This window comes from Anticarsia gemmatalis, chromosome Z (genome assembly GCF_050436995.1).
Source record: "Anticarsia gemmatalis isolate Benzon Research Colony breed Stoneville strain chromosome Z, ilAntGemm2 primary, whole genome shotgun sequence".
NCBI classification, from domain to species: domain Eukaryota; kingdom Metazoa; phylum Arthropoda; class Insecta; order Lepidoptera; family Erebidae; genus Anticarsia; species Anticarsia gemmatalis.
The window spans coordinates 8,666,596-8,690,058 of NC_134776.1; the positions used below are offsets into that span (position 1 = coordinate 8,666,596).

The following is a 23,463-nucleotide window of genomic DNA, read 5'->3' on the forward strand; positions in this document are numbered from 1 at the left end:
AGCGATTGATTTTGAAAAGAAAATGCATTTGTAGGAAATAAAAAAACATTACACTATTCTGTAAAAGGTAATACTTTACAGGATTTATGGATAAACGATAAAATTGAAGCATTAATTGAAAGTAACCAACTTAAGAATATTACAGTTATTAAAGGAAACAAGAAGATATGTTTAGATACCAGCATAGTTGTATTCATTGTCCGGTAATTGATTATTGCCTGCGACCGTAGTGTCTCCGTCGTCGTACGTACTGTAATTGTGAGTTTTCAAAAATGGGTACAATTTGCTAATCATGTTCGTATACCATTGCACAGTCTCATTATGTATCTTCGAGTTATAACTATATTTTGCGGCCAGTTTTTTGTATAATTTCAACTTATAATCATTATGTATGCCATTATAAACAAAATTCCTTATATCGTACACGGTACCCGAGAGCGTAGCTAGCTCTTTGTCTACCTTCAAAGGCCGCATTACTAAAGAAGTCTCATAGTACAAATCGGGTGGTACTATTCTTGTCAATCTGAACCACTCTTCCAGTATAGAAGCTCTATGCGCTTTAAATAGTTTCAGCAACTGCTCGTTAGATATTTTGTGCATTACTTGACTGTTGTGAACGAGCCATCTGAAACAAACGTGGTGGTGTTTAATGATGACATATATTTTATTACATTAACTTTTAGAAATACGTACCTTTCAAACTTTTGAGCAAAAGCCAACGAGGGTGATTTAAAATAAAATAATTATTTTTAGTATAAATTGTAGAAAAAGTCGAATTAATTATACACATTTTAATCTAAAAAAAGATTAACGGTTTTTACGAACCAAAAATACAAGGCAAATCTGATAACGGTAGTGCAATGTGCCAGTTTTGATTCTGTAAGTTTTTTTGTAAAGTACCTAAGTCGTTCACTACCTTAACATCTATGACTTACACACAAAAAAAGTAAAGCGTCATTTTATCGAGTTATTTCTCAAATCCCTCTCAATAAATTCGCGTGATCGAGGGAGGCAGCTATTTTTGAATTTACCTATTTTCAATTCATTGGTCATCTCGCACGCCGGTGTAATGTACAGTTAAATACATATTGTATATATTTCACACAGAATTGATTATTTATTCATAAAGGTAGACTTTCGTGCATCGCGTCTGGGGCAGTCGCGCGCGGCTGCGGCCGTCATATGTATGAAAATGACACAAACGCGCGGCTGAATATTGACGTTTGTCATACATGTACAAAGATTTTATTTTTTATAATTAGCCGTAGGTTATAAATTTTCATTGTTATTTTCCTTCATAAAATATATACACTCCAAAAGACTTATAGTTGACTATTTAAAATCAGCAATGATTTTAAGTGTCGTACGAGTTGACGACAAGATAAATAAATTAGATTATTTTGTGCCATCTCGTCCGATCGGGCGATATTTGGTCGGGTGAGATGACGAATAGCCCATTTTATCATCACGGTGACTTATCCTGAATCCCATTCCCTTTATAAAATACCCTCTCCTGCATATACATACATTCATTATATGACTTTCAATATAATATATTGGTACCTATCATTCAATTACAATATGTAACATAATATAATTTTAATAAAAACTTTTTTTGTTTGTTTATCTGATTCTTATTTCTCATTCATTTGCCAGGCAGGCAACTTTTGTCCTGGAAAAAGTTATAATTTTAGAGGACAGTAAGTTATAGTTGCAAAGCTCCGTCAACATTGTGTTGATGCGCTTTATACTAACGCGTTCGTTATTTTTGAAGCGTGAACCCGTATGCTTATGTTCGGGAACAGGGGGTTTATCAAGTATCTTAGTTGACAACTATCTGAAAGCCACTATGCTGCACATTGATTTCTCGCTCAGAATAATAAATTATAATGTAGCGTATAAATACGTGACGTCAAAGTAGCGATGTACTGAATAATGACCATTAATTTCTCGTACACTAGTTGTCAACTAAGATACGTGATACGCATGCAACAGGTGAAGCCATATAAAAATTCGTTTAGCTTAAATGGAAATAAATATATATTTCAGGGATTTTGGAAAATTACCCCCTGCAGGCTTAAAATACTGCATAAAATTAATTTTATTTTTAGGCTAAGTGTGTTAAGTTTTAAGATCTTCGATTAGAAATAAATACTAACGTCATTCAGTGTTGGAGAAAAGGAATGAAGGTTTGGAATATGGAATGAAAGTTTGCCCAGGACTTCTTCTTAGCTATATTAATCAGGTGCTCTATTAAACTTTTCTGTTTTTTCTATTAAAATCTTTATGAAACATGGCGCAGTAGGTATGCGATCTAGACGTCTAGAAGATGTATTTCATATATTTCTTTTAAAAGACTGCCAGGCGTATTTCAAAATTCGCCGTTACTTCGCACGCGTAAAAGGAACCTAGTTTATATGCATAAGATTTAAAGGGCTGACATAAAGATGTATGACAAGGCAGGCTCTCATGCCAAAATTTGTAATGCTTACTAAAATGTCATTGCTAGTTGCGGTGTCGTGTACCAGGTAACACGTTCCCTCTAATATGGCTGGTCAATGCTTTAACTCGTGAAATAGTAGGTATGCTCTTGAGATGCCCATTTCTATACTAATACTACGGTAGTACTATTACTTATTCTGTGCTAATACTAAGTATGTAGGTAGATCCTTCCATCTTTCTTCTAATACTATTTGGTATCTTGTTCAGTAGCGCCTGTAGTGTGTCGACTGTTGAGTGTGTTCGGTAGCAGCTCCTTTCAACATCATTGATTTATTATAGAAATATTATAAACAACATTTGCGATTAAAAGAGTAGCTAAGAGTTTCTCTCTAGCCCTTCTCATTGGCCCTATCTTCCAAACTGGCGGTAAACTGACTGGGTGTAAGTATTTCGACGATCATCAGTGTCAGTATTATATCTACTTAAATGAATAAGGATTGATTTTGTTTCCATAATATCTGAAATTTGAAAGATTTCAGCTACGATTAACAAAAAATATTTTGATTTTCTTAAATTTCCTGCGACCGGAGCCGCGCTTGTCGAGTATTTCATTATATAAGTTTATTAAGCAATTGATTGATTATTGCTCAATAAAATCGGATGAAATATCTGAGAATTTAAATGAATTTAACATCGTTAGCACCTTAATTACAGGAAAACTATTTGGAATATTAATTTCTCATATACACAAAATAAATTGCAACAGTAAGTATTATGAATATGAGATATTGTGCAGTGCTGCGATGTATTTTATACATGTTGGTGTGGATTAGTAAGTAGCATAATAACGTTATTTATCACAGATACACACAGATCATACTAACATTTTGAAAAGTATTACACTATTGAAGCTTTCAAATCGACATCTTATGTATCGACTTTATTAAATTGATATTGTTTGAACAGTATACCGTCTTACCTCAGTATAACAATTTCTGAAATGATACAATCCAAAATACACTTAATTTTACTTAAAAATACTTATACGCTTAAAAAAGACATTTGTTCTCGTTTTCTAAGAGTTAGGTCCAGCAAGGTACAGTACAGTTTTCTGTTTTACAGGATAAAAATATATGTTACTGTAAAAGCCCGAACTGTGGTAAATCCTAAGATTTTCCAGTAAAACCTAAGATTTACCAACTTTCAATGGTAAAAGTCCGAACAAGCCAGAGTTTAAAAACTATGTTACGATATATAAAAAAATCCTTCTTCATAACTATGTTTATAACTATTTCATGGTATAATTATATACTGTGACTGTCGCTATGCCCAAAACTCCTTCTTTATAACTAATAAAGAAGGAGTTTTGGGCATAGCGACATGGGTAGGTTAGGTTAGAAGGTTCGTGGTTATTTTTTTTTAACCACCCAGAAGGAGGAGCCCCGCGAAGCGTGGCTCCGGCGACATCTCGACATCATCAAGTGAATATAGGTAAAAGTTCGAAATAAAAGAATTGTTCGGACTTTTACCATTGCGAGTTGGTAAATCTTAGGTTATACCGGAAAATCTTAGGATTTACCACCGTTCGGGCTTTTACAGTAACATATACATTACTTTAATTTGCGCCTAAATTAACTTAATTTCATTTTATTGGCGATGATAAATTTAAATCGAAACCATTATCATTTTATAAATATTTAATATGTAGTTATATTTATTTTTTCAGTTTTGTTCCACCCTTTTTTGGTTCAAGTATGTAATACAATTTAGTTATTTTTCAATTTCCGTAGTATTCATTTTATGTAATTGTTATTATATTATTAAGTAGTATGTATTATTATTAAGTTATCTATATATATAAAATTGAATTGCTGTTCGTTAGTCTCGCTAGAACTCGAGAACAGCGGGACCGATTTGGCTAATTGGTCTTGAATTATTTGAGGAAGTCCAGAGAAGGTGTAAATTTTTTTTTTGTTTTAATTTACCACAGTTCGGGCTCTTACAGTAACATATTCATTATAAAACCAAAACGAACCATCTTTTCTAACAATATATTTTTATAAGGAAAAAACCCTATCTGCTCGTATTTTTTACATTTTGCAAGATAGTTTATAGAACTTGAAGTATTAAGGTAGGTGGGAGCCTTTCAGGCTGCAAAAAATGAAATTATTAAATAGTTCCTTTCTCCCACATAGAACGTGTTCTGTGTTTTAACAAAATTTCAATCAATGCCTAATACCTGATTTATGGATGAATTGTACCAGAAATGCTAAGTGATTTGTATTATTTTTTATATTATAGAAGAATGAACGCGACTGTCCACCTTTGCTCAGATTGTTTAAGCTTGGTACATATAATGTGGTCACCCATCTATCGACAAACTACGGCAAACGATAACTTAAGCAGAGAGATCGCTCCGCGCGGCTGTTATTACTTATCCACGCGATTCTCATCCCACGAGCCTGTAATACTTATTAACGTGTAATATGATTGTTTTCAGTTTTATTGAGCCCTTGCGACGCTCAATACTATCGAAAACAAACAGTAGACTACCTTTATGCAAAAGTTAATGTGCTGCAACAAGAATTGCTGAAGGATGCCATTCAGAAGCTAAAACTTATTGAACCTGTACGACAGATGTACTACAAATCGACCCTCTTCCAATTAGGACAAGAAGTATTTGACATTAAACGCAAAATTAGAGAAATGTCGTTACTTGTGAATGCAACGATGGAAGGTCCATTGAAAGATGATGATGAGTGGTACCCTCACTACATTAAAGATGATCCGAATCTAACTCAGGTATTATATTTTTGAGTATTCAAACTTACGTAAGTACTTTCAGTGCCGATTTATTCGGAACTTACCTATTACAGTCGGACTATGTTAATAGTAAGAGATAAGAAGGTATTTTATTAAATTGTAACAAGTTGCTATGGAACTCGGCTGATGAAGTCGTGGTACTTGTTACTTTGATGTAACCTTGTTATCATTTAATAGTGGCATGAAATCAAGAGCTTGGGATCCTGGGATTTTGGATTTAATAGCTGTATAGCCTTTGAGAAGGCTAGCAAAGGTTCCTTGACTCTTACCTGTTGTAGTCACTTACAGCCATCTTTTATCGTCCTCTACTGCCACAGCATGGAGCCTTACTTGTGTAAATACGACTATTTTTAAGATAAAGTTTAATAATGTGACTCTCGCCTTGTGACAATACGGGCCGTATCCCACCAAAATGAGAAACTAAATTCAATCGAACAAAATCGAACCGAACGAACAATTAGTGACAGGATACTGAATAATAAATTAAGGATATACTCGTAAATACCACATGAAATTTTTACAAATTAAATCGGGAGACAAGGTGACCATTCTAAGCCTCTACAATCTGGGTCAACGTAAACAAAGCAGTCCAAACATAACTACATATTTATATCGAAGAATTAAGTAAATTTAAAAACTATTTTACACAAAGAATACTGGCATTGTACATGGTCAAAGAAATAATTTATTTCTTACTAGCTGACCCGCGCAACTTCGCTTGCGTCACATAAGGGCTCTTTCAATTTAGACGTTTCGTGTCGTACGGCTGCCGCACGTTAACCGTGCCGCTGGTTATAGCCCGCTGCCGTACCGCTGCGGTACGTTAGCCGTCCGACACCAAACGCCTAAATTGAAAGCGTATCTGACTGCCGTGCGTTTGTATGATAGTGTTGTTTTAAATTCATGTGACAGCAGTGTAGCCATGGACTCTGACGAAGAAACATTACTGTTAGTGCTCCTGTTAAAAAATATCAAACAGAAACAAAAACGCCGCGCCCGTAAAAGAACACTACCGATGTTTTCATTAACATGTAATTTTGGTGATTTCCATATTCTTTATCCTAGGTTAAAACAAGACCAAAGCAAATTTTTTAATTACTTAAGAATGTCAAGAGAATGTTTCTACGAATTACTCAATAATTCAATTTCATTTATAAATTCTTCCACGTCTATATCATCCATTTTAAGCAAATAATAAACATGAAAATTGCTGTCACGTTTAGTCACCGCACTATTCAACAGCGAAATGAACACGTGGAGCTTGCGACGTGCCGTCCTGTCGTCGTGCGTTCTCGGTACCGACACCGCACTGTTGCCGCACCGTGCGATTTGTATGAAAACAAATGACCGTCCGTGCACCGTACGACAAACGTACCGTTTCGGCACTGCTGCGGTCCGACACGATACGGCTAAATTGAAAGAGCCCTAAGAGAGAATGGGTCAGAATTTTCACACTTTTTATTGTTACTCTGCTCCTATTGGTCGTAGCGTGATGATATAAAATATGCTTTTTTTTCACGAAAAATATTCTCAAAATTATTTATATCTCTTAATATAACTAAATCGCGCTAAGGCATATCCGCTATTAAAACAGTTGCCATGACAACGGAATTTTGTTAATTCAATCCATACTAATATTATAAATGCGAAAGTAACTCTGTCTGTCTGTCTGTCTGTCTGTCTGTCTGCTACTCAATCACGCCTAAACTACTGAACCAATTTGCATGAAATTTGGTATGGAGATATTTTGATACCCGAGAAAGGACATAGGCTACTTTTTACCCCGGAATAATGACGCATTTCCCGGGAAAATTCAGGTGACGAACGAAGTCACGAATAATCAACATTATAATGACATTAAATTAACAATATTCCGTTGTCATAGCAACTGTTTTAATGGCGGATATGCCTTAGCGCGACTTCGTTATATTAAGAGATATAAATAATTTTAAAAATATTTTTCGTGAAAAGAACATATTTTATATCATCACGCTACGACCAACAGGAGCAGAGTAACAGTAAAGAAGTGTTACAAAAACGTGGAAAATTCTGACCCATTCTCTCTTATGTGACGCAAGCGAAGTTGCGCGGGTCAGCTAGTGTCATTATATTATTGATAATTCGCGACTTCGTTCGCCACCTGAATTTTCCCGGGAAATGCGTCATTTTCCCGGGGTAAAAAGTAGCCTATGTCCTTTCTCGGGTATCAAAATATCTCCATACCAAATTTCATGCAAATTGGTTCAGTAGTTTAGGCGTGATTGAGTAGCAGACAGACAGACAGACAGACAGACAGAGTTACTTTCGCATTTATAATATTAGTATGGATATTTCCTAGGGCTTGTACCCTCCGATCTTAACCGGTTAAAGCCAAATGTATTAATACTGGATCCAAGGACGTGTTGTGTTAAGAATGATACGTATTAAAATCTCCACCTACCTAAATATTATATAAAAACTGTGCAGTTAACGACAGCCGCGCCGATCGATCTCTGAGGTTAAGCCACGCTTGCCGAGGTTGTTCTGTGGATGAGTCACCATCCAATATATATCGAGTTCCTCCGTGTTTCGGAAGTCATGTTAAATTGTTGGTCCCGGCTGTCATTTTCAGGTAACTGGGTTGTGGAGGTCAGATAGGCAGTCGCTCCATGTAAAACACCGGTATTCAGCTGCATCCGGTGAGACTGGAAGCCGACTCCAGCATAGGTTGGAGAAATGGCTAAGCTGATATATACTATTTAAACAATAAAATCGCCCAAAATTATACAAAGCTGTTGGTGACATTATAATAAGTTGTTGACAGTTGACATCACCACATAGTATAAGGCAAAGTCGCTTCGCTTAATTAGTTAATTTAGTTAGGCCTAAAAAATCGGATGGCAAAAATCGAGAAGACCGGAGATAATAGAAAGAAGCCCTAGAATTATACCTAGCAGTGGGAGCAGGTACGATAGCAGTAGGTAATAGTAACAAATACTTTTTATAGGATATAAAAAATCTCGCAAGGCTTCAAGCTATGAAAAGGGAAGTAGAAATGAAGGTGCAAATACTGGACGAGTATTTCAAAAGTTTGACACCGCGCCGTTCTCAAATTCATCAAGAAATGACGGATGTTGACCCCCATACGAGACGAAGTGGTGGTGGAGGCCTCGTTGCACCAAATCTACCTAATTCTACGAAATGGGGAGAAGCGTATGACAGACTCGAATTACGACCAAAAAGTAATCGTAAACCAAATTATAAGAAATGGACGACTGGTTACATGTGAATACCTTCGAAAACTATGGGAAAAAATATATTAGGTTGGGGAAAAAGTCTTTTCGCATTATAGTATGTATGAACTTGTAATAACATCTCTTTGGCTTCAAGAATGAGTACACAGTTCATTAGGTTTCTTTCAGTGAACTCGTGAGGTACCCAAATATCGAGCTTTTTTGTGTAGAGAAAAGATTTTATTACAAGTTCATACATACTTTTATGCGAAAAGACTTTTTCCCCGACCTAACATCTTCAGATATAATGTCATAAATATATAGTTAGTTGAAAAAGCAGTAGTTTTTTATTAAAATTTCGTTGAATTATTCCCTAATATGTTTTCCTGTTTTTGGGATGATTATTTCGAACCATTAGCACCTTGGCTTATCACTCGAGCTGTGACGGGCTGGAGATTGTGTCAGCACGCTCAGTAACCGGTATAAGTGAACTCGAAGCCCTAAAAATGGAGTCCAAGAACCCGTGAATGCAAGCCTTTCCTTACTTTATGATAACTGATAGTTTGTTCGTGCATAGGTACTCCCGATACAGGTTAAAATGCATGGCTACTATACAACGATTATTAAGGAAAAAACGTATTAAATTGAGACAAAAAACAAAAATTTATAGAGATCGTCTGGGTTATCCTGAGTAATTTCAATTGGAAATCTTGGCGGCTACCTCATCATTAAATAATGCCAAGCGGTTGCAGGTAATAGGTGTAAAAGTGTTAAAGAAATCTGTAACACGCGTCATGTGTCAAATTAAATTACTTACATAGTTGAGATATCATGACATGTATGTTACATTGGTGAGGATCTGCGCGAAGCTTATAGTTGCAAACTCTTATTATATTATCCTTCCTAAATTATATTTGTATGAAATTATTAACTTTGTTTAATATTGGAGAGACTGCTATAATATTCCTCGACGATGTTTCATAGCGGATAGATAGAAGAGCTTGGTTTGCTCATCTGGTTAATTAATAAAACCTTTTCAAATGATAATGCCTTAAGAATCTATGAACACTGACACAAAAACGTTCACATTCAACCAGAATATTAAATCTATAGATTGTATTAAGGTCATTGTAAAAAATAAAGCTTACTAGATTACAGCCGAGCCACTTTTGGCATATTTTTCAACTTAATAATTTGTACGTACTAGATATATAATAGTATAATTAATTATTCAGACGGTTGAAGGTACAGTCTGTGTCGGAGAATACTTCTATTGTATGCTACTTACGGTAAATAATAGTATTATTGTAAACTACTTACGGCAAATAATAACGAATACTTGTATAAACTAGTGGAAGATCAGTTCTGTGGCCGCAGCCGAAGCCCCAAGACAAGATACCAATGAGGCGTGCGCCTACGACGAGTGGCGCTCCTGGCACGGCCATGCACTGACCCATAAACTCCTCCTTTCGGGCCATTCCCAAACATAGCATGCCTGGGCTAAGCGGTACATCTTTCTGGAAAAAAACATGGCGAGCTTTATGATGCTCTTTAGATTCAAAATGAGAAGTCGCAGCAAATAAAAACATCTCTATATACAGTATATACTTATGCCATTAAAAACATTCTGTAAAAACCTCAAGTCTCGCCGTAAAAAGTTGTGAGATCTATATAATACCAAGTCGATTAATCTATTTAGTCTCTACTTAAAGGACCTTCTGTCTTAAGTTATTACGTATGTTATTATCATGCCAATTTAACAAAAATACCTTTAAAACAAATAGATCGACTTGGTCATCGCATGATTTGATTATTAGTATGTATCACACTACACAGCACGACAAGAAGTTAATGCTCCTGAAATGTTAATGGCGAATTTGTGTTTTCTTGTGATGACCAAGTCGATCTATTTGTTTTAAAGGTATTTTTGTTAAATTGGCATGATAATAACATACGTAATAACTTAAGACAGAAGGTCCTTTAAGTAGAGACTAAATAGATTAATCGACTTGGTATTATATAGATCTCACAACTTTTTACGGCGAGACTTGAGGTTTTTACAGAATGTTTTTAATGGCATCTCACTTCTTTTTGTAGAGCGAACATAAGTCCAATTCGTATGAAAAGACGTTTTTTTTTCATAATTCAACATAAATATTTTCCTATGAGAATGTTGTTCAGTTTCATGGGCTAAACACCCTTACCCACCCTATACCCCCTCCCGTTATGCCTCATATAGTAGGTACCTATTTACACCTATTTATTTTATTTTCTACAGTAATAATAATTCATTAACTGCAAATGTAACCTTGTAATCTTATACATTTATATGGGATTACAAAGTTATTGTTGCAGTTGGTGTATTTAGAAAACTGGACCGTAACTAGAAAATATTTAATTTTTCCCATGATTAAGACACTAAACCCTATTTGTATTCAAAATTTTAAGCTTCTAAGTCTGCTAGAAGTACCTTAGACTTTTGATGATCGGTGAGTCAGTGAGTCAGTGAATCAGTGAGTGACAAAATTCAAAATTTTAACAAGTTGTCATTCTTAAACTACTGGTTCAAATTGACTGAAATTTTAAATATACCGTGTTTATACAATGACTGATTAGTTGCTGAAAATCCAGGCTTCTTGTTTTATCCACAACGAAATTATAGGGGTGTCAAAAATAGCCCGAATTGCTTCGAGAAAAGGATGTTACGGCCGTGCCGCTTTTTTTTGCTCGACTTGCGGGGGCACTTCCGTGCCCCCAGATACATATTTTACATTATGTTATATATCAGGCAACAGGGCGATTTCCTACTTGTATCGACTAGCGACAAATGACTAGTAATCAAGAAATGTTGTATGAACTGGCGGCACATACTGGTGATTTTCTGTATGTATATTGTATGTACATTCTACATAATATTCGAAACTTCAGAAGTTTCCGAATTATATTAAGAAAATAATTATAATATGTCAAACCAAAAGGTAGGTACGTTCTTTAAGAAGTTTTATTACACGACAAAGCAATAATGATAAAAGTTATTTTGACGATGCGATGTTTATCGATAAAACGTCAAAATATAATTAAAGATATAGGTTAAACATGTGGGCACATGTTTCACAAATGAATTCTTATTTGATCCTTTAAATTGAGACAGTATATTTATAATATAAGCTCGAATGCTAGAAACAAATGACGCCGGCACTGTATGTAGGAGCCCATGAACACAGTTAAACGTCCAATTGCGAATATAAGTTTGTCATCGCACACATCCATACTTATCCATACTAATATTATAAATGCGAAAGTAACTCTGTCTGTCTGTCTGTCTGCTACTCAATCACGCCTAAACTATTGAACCAATTTGCATGAAATTTTGTATGGAGATATTTTGATACCCGAGAAAGGGCATTGGCTATATATCATCACGCTACGACCAAAAGGAGCCGAGTACCAGTAATTAATGTTACAAAAACGGGAAAAAATTTCACCCATTCTCTCTTATTGGACGCAAGCGAAGTTGCGCGGGTAATCTAGTACTTAATATATGTTTACTAAAGTAGACTTTGATTTTGAATAATTTCCGGAGTGGCTGACTGTTTTCAATGAGATTTTCACTGGAGGATAAAGGCTATACGGGAACACCTTACTTTGCTTTTCATTCAATATTTTTGCGGCATCAGGTTTAATAGATAGAGTCCACGCAAACCAAGTTGCTGTCGTCAGCTAGTGTACTTATAAAATATTGTTTTTTTAATACCCTATTTTTCAAAGATCCTTATTTGCTTCTGTTAATAGTTCACTCGATATTATAGATTTGTTAAAGTTTTTTTTATAAATAGTAATTATTTTCTTAAATAAAGTTGCTATTCTACATTGGCACCATAAATATTAACCTACATTTAACAGAACTTGGAAGTTTCAAGCAATGCAGCTATTGAAAGTCACAGAGATTTAGAAATAGTTAGTAGCAAGTAGCAAGTTGGCAGTGTGTTAGAGTTTGAACAGTAGTTGCGGCACACTTACTAGTCTCGTCGCTACAATTGAATGTGTAACCTTGTGTTATTGTGTACCAACAATACCAACACACACAGTTTACATGTATTAAGACTTCAGACTGCGCTTAAGCAACCTTAAAGACAACATTAAATTGACAAGGCACTTAGATCTTTGCGATAATTTATGCAAGTGAGGCTCGTATTAACAAACAACATCAACTTGGGAGCACGATCTTAAGAACCTATTTGATGCCTTGACTATTTTTTTATCTATACTAATATTATAACGCTGAAGAAGTTTGTTTGTTTGATTGTTTGTTTGTTTTAACGCGCTAATCTCAGGAACTACTGGTCCGAATTGAAAAATTGTTTTTGTGTTGAATTGAGTGTGACTTAATGTTTAATAAAAACCTTATATTATTTTATTTACTAATACTTAAACAGAAACGACATCGCACCTAAAACTAAGTTAGGAAATAAATGTCTTCGTTGACGAAGGATTTCATATTTTCATTCGATAGAAAATACTCGCGCCGGAGTCTGATGCAAGGCGTACGTGAGACTGATTCCGTTATGCCACGACTGCAACTCAAGCGAACATAAATAAAACCAATGAAGCGAATATACACTCTACAGGTCCTTTGGCAATTTTACTACTTTTATTTTCTGCTTTATGATACTTCCGTTTTCATAAAAGAACCTTAACAGGATTATAGGAAACTAGTGGCCCAACCCAACTCCGTCTGCGACAGAGACAGCTAATTTGCACGTAATGTATGTCATATGTGTAATAGCCATCTTATATATTGTACCTTATAATGGTGCAGAGCGTATCTATACTATAATATAATTAAGCTGAAGAGTTTGTTTGTTTGTTTGTTTGAACGCGCTTATCTCAGGAACTACTGGTCCGATTTGAAAAATTCTTTCAGTGTTAGATAGCCCATTTATCGAGGAAGGCTATAGGCTATATAACATCACGCTACGGTCATTAGGAGCGGAGGAGCAACGAAAAATGTTACAAAAACGTGGAAAAATTTGACCCATTCTCTTAGGTGACGCAAGCGAAGTTGCGCAGGTCAGATAGTTTTAAATAAATTGGCGGTATAATTACCGCATTGTTGACATTTTGCTAACATTAATCAAAGTATGCCCATGTATTTCGTTCAGTTTTAACTGTGCGCTCTATAATGTTTCGCACTAGAACCGATAAGTTCTTTACGCGTAACATGCGGCATAAATGCATAAATAACCTAGCTATATTAATTTTCTTTAATAGACGTTTAGTCTATAGCGCTGATTGTTGGCAGCTCCTCGCATGATCAATTATTGTATCAACCACATTGTACAACTTTTGGCGATTGAAAAGAGTGGCCGTGAATTTCTTGCTAACTCTTCTCATAAGGCTCTACCCTCTTTCCGAGCTAGTGGTAGATGCAGTAATTGTAACGACTATCATAAGTGTCAATATTTGACCTAAATTAAGAAATGATTTGATTTGATTCGATTCGTATATAACAATGAATTACTTCAACAACCATACGCACTAGCCACCCACCGGGAGACATTAGGAATTGTTTTCAAAGTTGTTATTCTGTCCACCCTTAGTGATCTAGTATGGGGTGAACGAAGGGCACACAGCGATTACCTCATGTACATTTGAAGTTACAAAAATTCTATCTCTATATTTATTTATATATTATAGATAATCAAAATCAAATCACTCAGTCAACACAGACACTTATGATTGTCAAAAATACAGTAGGTGAATTTAATTTAGGAAGGTAGACTAATCTTCTTAATTAATTATTAATAAGTCTTTTTACATTTATTTACTACAATCCAATGGTTTTACTATGTAAGGAGCTACCAACAATATTACCCAACATATAAGTTGTACACACTAGTAAGTAGAACATCGAATAAGTAGTCGTTGCACCGAAACGTTAGGCATTTCAAGGTATAATGCGTGTTTAACTCCCGTATTCTATTATATACTAGCTGACCCGCGCAACTTCGCTTGCGTCACATAAGATAGAATGGGTCATATTTTTTCCCGCTTTTGTAACATTTTTTATTGCTACTCTGTCCCTTTTGGTCGTAGCGTGATGATATATAGCCTATAGCCTTCCTCGATAAATGGGCTATCTAACGTTAAGATTTTTTCAAATCGGTTCAGTAGTTCCTGAGATTAGCGCGTTCAAACAAACAAACAAACAAACTCTTCAGCTTTATATTATTAGTCTAGATTAAACATGCAACGCGAAAGGTTAAAAGTTATGATCAAATAGTATGTTAGAAGTATATTGGTAACACCTACATAGATAGAGAGAGAGAAAGAAACATACTGAACGTGAAGTTCTACAAATCAACTAATGTCTATGCACAAGTAATGATAGTTGGAACTGATACAAAGTTGCCGTGTCCTCGACGGACAAGTTTTGCCCCTCGATCAATCTCATTTCACTTCATTAGGCGCTATTAAATAAATCTTGCGGAAGAAACGAAGCTAATTTATTGTATTCATTATTTGCTTATAGGTACGTAATATAAATATAAAATAATATAAATTTAACCCATGACTGTCCCGCTGCTGGGCATGGGTCTCCTCCCTTAATGAGGGAGGGTTTAGGCCTTGAGTCCACCACGCTGGCCAAGTGCGGGTTATAGGTACCTACAGAAAATAATAGCAGGTTTCTTTAGATATATAGGTAAGTCCATTGCTAATTGTGATACAGTAGTAGTTATGTCTAAAGTATACTATTGTACATAAAAAAATACATTTTAGTTTCTGGGGTCTTAAGGCAGAACAAATGAATAAATATTGTACCTACCTTTTAAACTTTCGCGTCGCATGTTTATTATATAGTAATAGAATACGAGAATTAGCCAGCACTTTTACCTTAAAATGCCTAACGTTCAAAATTAATATTTTTTAAATTATCAATATCTACAAACACGCACCCTATCAATATTAGCGGCCTGACCCGGCTTCGCCCGGGTACAAATGACACTAACATAAGGACTTTATAAAATGCTTTTCCTATTATATGTTCACAAAGTACCATTCAGTTAGTATCGACACTTTAGTACTACGAACATAAGATCATTATTTTTGTACAGAAGGGCCTTCGCCGAAGTACCAAATTATTTTCGTGTCGCGGGAGGCTTTAAACACAAACAAATTAGTGATACTTTAATACAAAAGAGTCTTTACCGACTTTTGTGTCGCGGGACGCTTTAAAAACGAACCAATTAGTTAACATAACATAAAATCAGATCTGAAACAATGGATTGCATTGCATTATTGAGATTATTTCAACGGTGACAGAAAGCATAGAAACCTTGCATGCCTAAGAATTCTTTGAAAAATTTTTGAGGTCAAGCAAAGTCTACAACCCACACTTGACTAGCGTAATGGACTTAAGGCCTAACCCTTTCCTCATTCGGAAGGAGCCCCATGCCCAGCAGTGGGACAGACAAAGGTTAAAAAATACCTTTTCATTTTCATGATAGCCTAAAAACTGTAAGTTTACAACTGCCGCCCCGCGTCGATTAGAGGCTTTCGTTCGTTATTACGTAAAATCTATACTAATATTATAAAGCTGAAGAGTTTGTTTGTTTGTTTGTTTGTTTGTTTGTTTGTTTGTTTATACGCGCTAATCTCGGGAACTACTGGTCCGATTTGAAAAAATCTTTCAGTGTTAGATAGCCCATTTATCGAGGAAGGCTATAGGCTACATATCATTACGCTACGACCAATAGGAGCAGAGTACCAGTGAAAAATGTTACAAAAACGGGGAAAATTATGATTCTCTTATGTGACGCAAGCGAAGTTGCGCGGGTCACCTAGTTATTTATAACGCCAGATGAGTATAATTAAGTAATAGCCATTATCCTTGTTGGTGTACATAATTTATTTTTATTTTCCTCAATAATAACAACAGATCTCTTTTTATCGTTTTTATTGTACGACATTAATTATCCTTACGTTATCCTGAGGTGTAGGTAGAGGGCAAAAAAACTGCGTCAATAGTGGTAACTCAGAGACAGGTACCTATTTTTCGAAATATGACAAAATTTTTCATACCTACTACCATTTGTCCGCGAATTGGTTCGCGTGAAACTGATGTCCCAGTGTAAACATCGTACAGTATGAAGATAGTAGTTTTTATTTTCAGGTACGTCAAAACAGTGTGAATACAAAAGTGTGCTAGCTGCAACTTTGACTTAGATTTTTCCAAAAAGATAATCGTGAGAGATCTCTTTCTATTCTAAAAAGTTAGTCCCTCTCCTCCCTCGCACTTATATTCTTTAATATTCACCATAAATTGATCACTACCCAATGAGCTTCTCGCTGTGTTACATTTTTTAGCTCCAAAAGTATAAGCTTCGGTCAACTATTACTTAATCCGATCCGAGCTATAAACTATGCCATATTTCATCAAAATCATTTCTCCATTAGTTATATTTATAAATCTATGCCTTATTTCGCATCTACTTATAATAGTAGCAGGATAACCTCTACATAAGGCTTTATGAAAATATACTTTCTTATACTTACTAAAATAAATAATCGGGCCGATTTCAAAACTATTTAGACAAGTATGTAAGTATATATAGTACTTCTACAAGAAAGGTACCTGCTATTTTGTATTTTTTTACAAATATTAATGTACACGATTAAACATAATAATATACATACAGAAAAACTGTTCTATTTCCCGCAGGGGTTGGCAGAGACAGCCATTCGCTACTATCCCTACAAAATTTTGCTTCATTCACATAAAAAGTGTAAAACGTAGAAGTGATTTTAAACATAATTAAGATAATGATGCTGTTTTGCGATTTTCGTCGTGAAGAAAATGACCAAGGTATGAATTAAATTATTTAAACCGCGAGATTCTACTATCCACTATCGACAACCAGACAGCAATCGATAAATTTTGTATGAAAATCTAATCAGCACCTCTAACGGGCGCCACAGGAATTAATTTTGCAGTAAATTCAAAATGTCAAAAGGTTCGCGACGCGACAAAGACCAAGACATGAGAACACGGCCGAAGACTAAACTCTTGATACTTGACAGCACCTACTGCAGAGAATCGCGCTACTGGTCTTATGTTACTATTGATCCTTATTTTGTGAAATACTCAACTGGCTCTGAGTTGAACTACGCTTGATATTCCAAGTACAGTTCTAGACTGCAGCAGTAACTTCTCTAACCGTAATTAAGCTCATCTATTGTAGGAGATGCAAACTAACATAGAAACAGATGCGGTCGACGCGGCGACGGTCGCGGTCGATGTGTTCCCTAACTTCAAGCCGAACGACACATTGAGTCTTTTAAACATAGACCGTGACGTGTGACCCAAGAACCCTTTAATTAGATGTCTCATTGAGGCTTTGACGAACAAACTGTTTTATAATCTGTTGTTTACTTTCAGGTTTTCAACTAAGAAAATTCAAGTAATGCTACAAAAATAAGAAAATATATCCTCATTTACAGGTATTCCGAAAGGAAAAATATTTTAAAGAAAAAAACAGCTGAAGTGTGTTCTAAAAATACAGTAGTCCGTCGCTCCTTCGGTTCCGTGCTAACCTTATTATTTGAATGTTAGGTACGGTTGACGTCTTGCCTCTCTGTATAATAATATAATCTAACTGCTGCGAGGTATGTACAGGCACTAACTGCAAAGATTCATTTCGATAGATCGCTACCAACAATTTATTTGCTAACTTGGCGAAGTCATATATCACGACGCGTTAAAGAATGGCACCTACGCTTTTGCTGGAACCCGAGTCGAATTATTCCGATCGAAAAGTTTCTATTAAAAACCTATTTCTTGGTTATCTCAAAGCAAAGACAATTATCAAAAAAAGTACTTACATAACTATAGACATCACAGTATGGATTGGATTTTTTTAGATGAAAGGTCACTGTCCGCAACATGGGGTCGAAACTTTCACCATCTGTGTATCGAGAACTCCGCGGCAGGCACAGCTCTCTACCCTAAAAAGCAAACGAAAATATGTAATTTACAAAACAGCAGCTATCTACCACTTTTAAATACACAGCATATCTCTGTCCTAGTCGAGTAACTACTTTTGATCACGGATATTACAGAATGAAGGATTTTGTACTGTACGTACTCTGCTTTAAAACTATAGAATTCAACAGGCGCTTCGATGTATACGGAGTCGCACACTCTGATTACATTGTATGCTGCACATTGTAAAAGATACAATGGCGAGAATATCTGTGCAGCTCCTAGCACAGAGGCTTCGTGTAAGAACTGTGCAACACGCATCACGAGGCACCCTAACAGGAGCAATTGTTCTACTCATAAGTGATGCGGCGGAGCGACTACGGCACACTCCACCGGGCCCTAAGCTAGTCAGTCCTAAATACAATTAGCTCACTTGGCTGCCGGGAATTAATTGACAGTTCCGTGGATTGAACTCGGTTACCTACGCGAAGGTACCGATTGACTTGCAACAATCACGTGAAATGTGCCAATTGAAGCGATTTTGGTAGACAGCGGTATATCTACATATAAATAGAGCAAAGGCATGCTTTGAGCAATTTCAGCTCTACTCAAGTGTGCTCATCCCTAAACAGATTGGCGAGCGCCGACTTAGAGTGTGCTTAGTTAGATTTACAGAGCTATTGTTATTTAACATATTATTATTATATGATTTACATTATTTACGGAAGAGAAGAGTAGGTTTAGTAGAAGTAGAAGTAGGAGGTGCTGGCGCGTGCCGCCTAACAGTAAAAGTATAACACAATACTCTATCGCGGAAAGTATACAATCGAGAAGTGCGCAGCGTGGCGGTTTGCTAAGAATCAATTACTTTGTAATCGAGCCTCAATAATATGGTTGAGTCTTCGATCATCATTGCCATAATAAGAACTCCTTGCGACTCCAATTATATATTTCTTCGTAGAATCAGTGCACCGGACCAGAAAGAAACAGCACAGAAACGAGTCGTCTTACTTTATCATATATCTATCTAATACAAAAGAAAGGGTAGATGCTTGTATGAATCGTCTATTTTGGTAACTGTATATTTTTTGCCTCATTAGTTAAAGGTTAAAGGGGAAAATATAACAGAGAACAGGAAAAGCTTTGTGTAACTTTATGATTCCCTATTTTCTGTTAGTAGTAGTAGGTACATAAAATAGTAGCAAATTAATTAAAAAGCAAAATTATTATAAGTTACATCAGCACTCGCTCTCAGGATATTCTACGTAATAGAGAAACAACTTATTACGGGTGCCACGAATGACTGAAAATTAAACATGAATGTGGAACAAGTTCGCAACATACTCGTATATGAAGCAAGCTCCTAGAAATGACCGCTGCTTATCTTTTCAGCATTTTAATTAAGCAGAAGCACTTCATAATTTAATGTGCTCTCGACGAAATTGATTCGTGACCCAGCTTAAAGCATCGCATAGCAAAATAATGTGGTTTCGCAAACGATTTCAGCAGTGTCATCGCCAGTCTCTTGAAATTAAATTAAGTGTATTGGAAAAAGAAGTTTAGATTGGTTTTGATTTGCAACTATCTTCACCGTTCGGTGTTATGGGGAGGAAAGAGGTTTATCACAGGGATTTATCAGGTTTATGATTGTTGACTACATTTTTCTGAAAACATTAGATTAAAAAAAATATTTGGACTTGTATTGTAAAAATAGTCCTTATCTTTTACGAAATATATTATTATTAACTTTGCACATTTTTTTAAACTGGAATATTTGTTAAATTTCAAAACATCTTCCGTTTTATTTAAATGCCGGCGTCACTAGAAAATTTTCTCTAAAAATGCAGACAAAAATGCAGGATCGGCTAGAGTATCCATGTTTTATCTCTAACCTCAATTTCTTTATATATTTTTTCCCTATCTAATGAGTTTCATGCTGTTCTTTATTTTTCACATTGCTGATATCAAAGCTATCGGAGCCGGTCTTTAATTAAAAGATTATTGAAGTTTGTTTTGATTTAAAAATTAGTTGTAATACTAATAACTTCAAGATATCCTCACATTTAATTATGTTCCTGTCAGATAGAAAAATAAACGATATTTTTTCAGACAGAACTGCTTATTTCTTGTTATAAAATTTCAATATACTTGTAATAATACAATTCGAATAAAAATGTACTCATACACTTTACCGTGCGATCACAGCGCCCCCAACCAGTAACGAATCCTAATCGTCCTTCGTACGAGGGTGGTGTCTTGGTCAAAGCATTCTTATCAAGGCTAAGCAAAGCTATTGATTTAGCAGACCCTCTGAAACAAACAGTCAACATATCTAAGAACCATCGCTATACAAAATTATAATAATCAAAAGTAGTTGCCAAAACTCAAAGACAAATATTCAAATCATTGAACTAAAGGCGTTCAGATGTTTAATTTTAAAGGATAATTGCTAAAGTTTTTTGGTGTTTGCTTTTCACAGCGTAGGTATAAAACTTCCGAATAAATTTGTTACCAAACAAAATTGTCGTCAACCGTGTAGTCAGTCCTGTTGATTTTTGTACTTCGTAATTTCGTTTCTATTTTTAACTTTAAACTCTGCGGGTACGTTTCGAAGTTAAACAATGTGAACGTCTACGTAGAACATGAATTTTCTCTCCCGACGAGAAACGCGAGTTCTGCGTCCTCGCTCAGATAGACCAAAATGAGTTGTATTAATAATGAAGTGACTGCTCACTTAAAAACTATGTTCTCATAGGTTCTTAGTAATGCAATGTCGTTGCTCATGGTGTATCGATCGAAGTTCTCGTGTATAACCAGTACGATCACGGTGAAAAGCATGGGCCCGCGGTCCGCGTAATTCTCCCCGACCACCACGCTAAGCTCTGTTATCGGCACTCTGAAACATTTTCAATTCACTCCCCTGAATTCATTGGCTCGTCCAAAAAAAAGTATAGGAAGCGCATGCACTAGTTTTTACTAAAAATATAGAAAGGCTTTTGGGAGATCATATTGTACCTACTAGTTATACGACAATCTAATAGCTAATATCAAAACATTATTTCGTAGGAAGGACTTAATGAATAAAATTTGCCGTACCTAGCAACAATACCAATTTATTAATAAAGTGCAATTGTAAAAATAAACCGAAAATTGCTACAGACAATTTCTATAGTGTTATAATTTTGTCACATCATATAAACTGGGTCAGCTGTTGTAGTACGTATGTACTCGTTTCAATATTGGCATGCCACTCATGAAATTATTTCAGCCAATCAATTTAATCAGACGAGTGGTGGTTGGTCCGATACTGCTAAAACCATCATCACCACAACACGATCACAATTTCGGACAAAATATCACATCATTAAAGAGATTAATTTGATTCGATAATGAAACCCCGCTTCGAATATTTTTTTAGTTAATTATTTTTTATTCTTGAAATACATTGTAAATCTCAATCCCAATTCTTTAGAACAGGTATCTACTGGACTATATACAGGTACCTTAATAAAATAAAAAAACAATAACTTTATTACAGTAGCTGCCTTAACGGAAGTTCCGTTTTGTAATATCTAAATACGCCAGATTTTATTGTAAAAGTTATATATGTAGCTAGTTTATGATACGCGATTATAATGTATTTCTGTTGTTTGGACGTGCGTTACGTGTAATCACGTAATGGACATAGCAGATAATTGAAGCTCGAATAATATTGGGCGAGAGAGCGTGGTGGCGCCACCTCGCCCCTCCCTCGCTGTAATCACATTCATTAACTCACTTGATCAAAGGATGTGCCACCGTTATCAACAAGTTCTTAGTCAGAATAGTTCCCACTAAGTAGTGGGCTACTTTTCTTCGAATACTCGCCACGTACGGGTGCTCTCGAATAGAAACTCGAGTACCTTTGAATATCTGCAAGAAAATATTTTCTTCTGCTTCGTAATTCCGCAGAACTAACGAGTATGAAAACATAAATATGAACACGTGAAGAATGTCACGCAGCCAAAATCACCTTTTTGTTAAGTATTGGTATAACCCCTCTGTCCGGGTACGGGGTATCGTCGAATAAAGGAAGTGTTGACATGTTTACAACACTTTGACCAATCTTGTTCGACAAGGTTGGTTGGTAACATTCCGCGACTGAGAACACTAAAATAATAAATACACCTTAATTATTAAAATTACAAATCATGTCAATTAGATTACTTAAGAAGACCAAGACTTATGTACTCCGAGCCGTTGTGAGTACTTTAATAAACGTTTAGTCAACAACTAGTGGCGTAAATACAACCCTAGAAGCCCGTGGCTAACTATTTTACTAGCTCGTGGCTTTCTCAGATCGGCAGCCTTCGGCCTGAAGGACATATTACTGTTTCGCTACCCTGCAGTTACGCCACTATCATAAACCATAATACAAGGTACCTGTACACCGTATCCACGTACCTTGCAGGGAGATACAAATAGATATGTAGCTCATACTTACATAAGAGTAAAATAAACATATTCCTTACAATACAAGAGCTCATCGTTGTTGACCAGACGTCATACAAAGTAAACACCGGGCCCACTCGCCTCGGTCATGACTCTGACATTCATTCAATAAGTGTGAACAATAAAAACACGAAAAACATATCAATAATTTTTATTACATAACACTTAAATGATGAAATATCTATAAATTAAAAACATACGACATTAAAGCTAAAATAAAATTACAATTTTACAAATAATCAATATGAATAATATTTGAAAAGTACCTACAATGTCCATGGACGACTATCGAGTAACAAGTTTTTACTATGAGCAAAATGCCGTATTAAAAAGATACCCTAACGTTACAATAGTAGAATAATAAGAGTACAATACAATACTGACAGATTCATCGAAATAAAAGCTTGTTAAAAATTATAATGATCCTCTGACTAAAGAGTTGGAGAGATTTTCTTTAAAATTAAATCTACATACGCAAGTATAAACCTTTAGACTCAAGGAGCCATTCTTCTG

General features: G+C 35.5%; 2 protein-coding genes across 2 annotated transcripts; one reads left to right on the top strand and one right to left on the bottom strand.

Annotated features, from left to right (window-relative positions):
• Positions 1-59: 59 nt before the first annotated feature.
• LOC142986406 (trypsin delta-like) lies at positions 60-23,024 on the bottom strand. Its single transcript, XM_076134893.1, has 8 exons — positions 22,943-23,024; positions 22,472-22,608; positions 22,238-22,371; positions 21,194-21,355; positions 20,652-20,769; positions 18,360-18,482; positions 9,798-9,994; positions 60-625 (listed from the first exon to the last, which is right to left on the bottom strand). The coding sequence occupies exons 1-8, from the start codon at positions 22,983-22,985 to the stop codon at positions 172-174; spliced, it is 1,368 nt and encodes a 455-aa protein (XP_075991008.1). The 5' UTR covers positions 22,986-23,024; the 3' UTR covers positions 60-171.
• On the top strand, positions 3,134-8,787 carry LOC142986407 (uncharacterized). Its single transcript, XM_076134894.1, has 3 exons — positions 3,134-3,274; positions 4,943-5,244; positions 8,252-8,787. Exons 1-3 carry the CDS (start codon positions 3,217-3,219, stop codon positions 8,531-8,533), a joined length of 642 nt encoding a protein of 213 aa, XP_075991009.1. The 5' UTR covers positions 3,134-3,216; the 3' UTR covers positions 8,534-8,787.
• Positions 23,025-23,463: the final 439 nt, after the last annotated feature.

Excerpts from the sequence above, each read along its gene's own strand:
- LOC142986407 (XM_076134894.1), top strand. The coding sequence starts at position 3,217 with ATGAATATGAGATATTGTGCAGTGCTGCGATGTATTTTATACATGTTG. Across the intron at positions 3,275-4,942 it reads ATACATGTTGGTGTGGATTA|TTTTATTGAGCCCTTGCGAC; the intron begins GTAAGTAGCATA and ends GATTGTTTTCAG. Across the intron at positions 5,245-8,251 it reads ATGATCCGAATCTAACTCAG|GATATAAAAAATCTCGCAAG; the intron begins GTATTATATTTT and ends TACTTTTTATAG.
- LOC142986406 (XM_076134893.1), bottom strand. The coding sequence starts at position 22,985 with ATGAGCTCTTGTATTGTAAGGAATATGTTTATTTTACTCTTAT. Across the intron at positions 22,372-22,471 it reads TACCAATACTTAACAAAAAG|ATATTCAAAGGTACTCGAGT; the intron begins GTGATTTTGGCT and ends ATTTTCTTGCAG. Across the intron at positions 9,995-18,359 it reads ACTGTGATGTCTATAGTTAT|AAAGATGTACCGCTTAGCCC; the intron begins GTAAGTACTTTT and ends GTTTTTTTCCAG.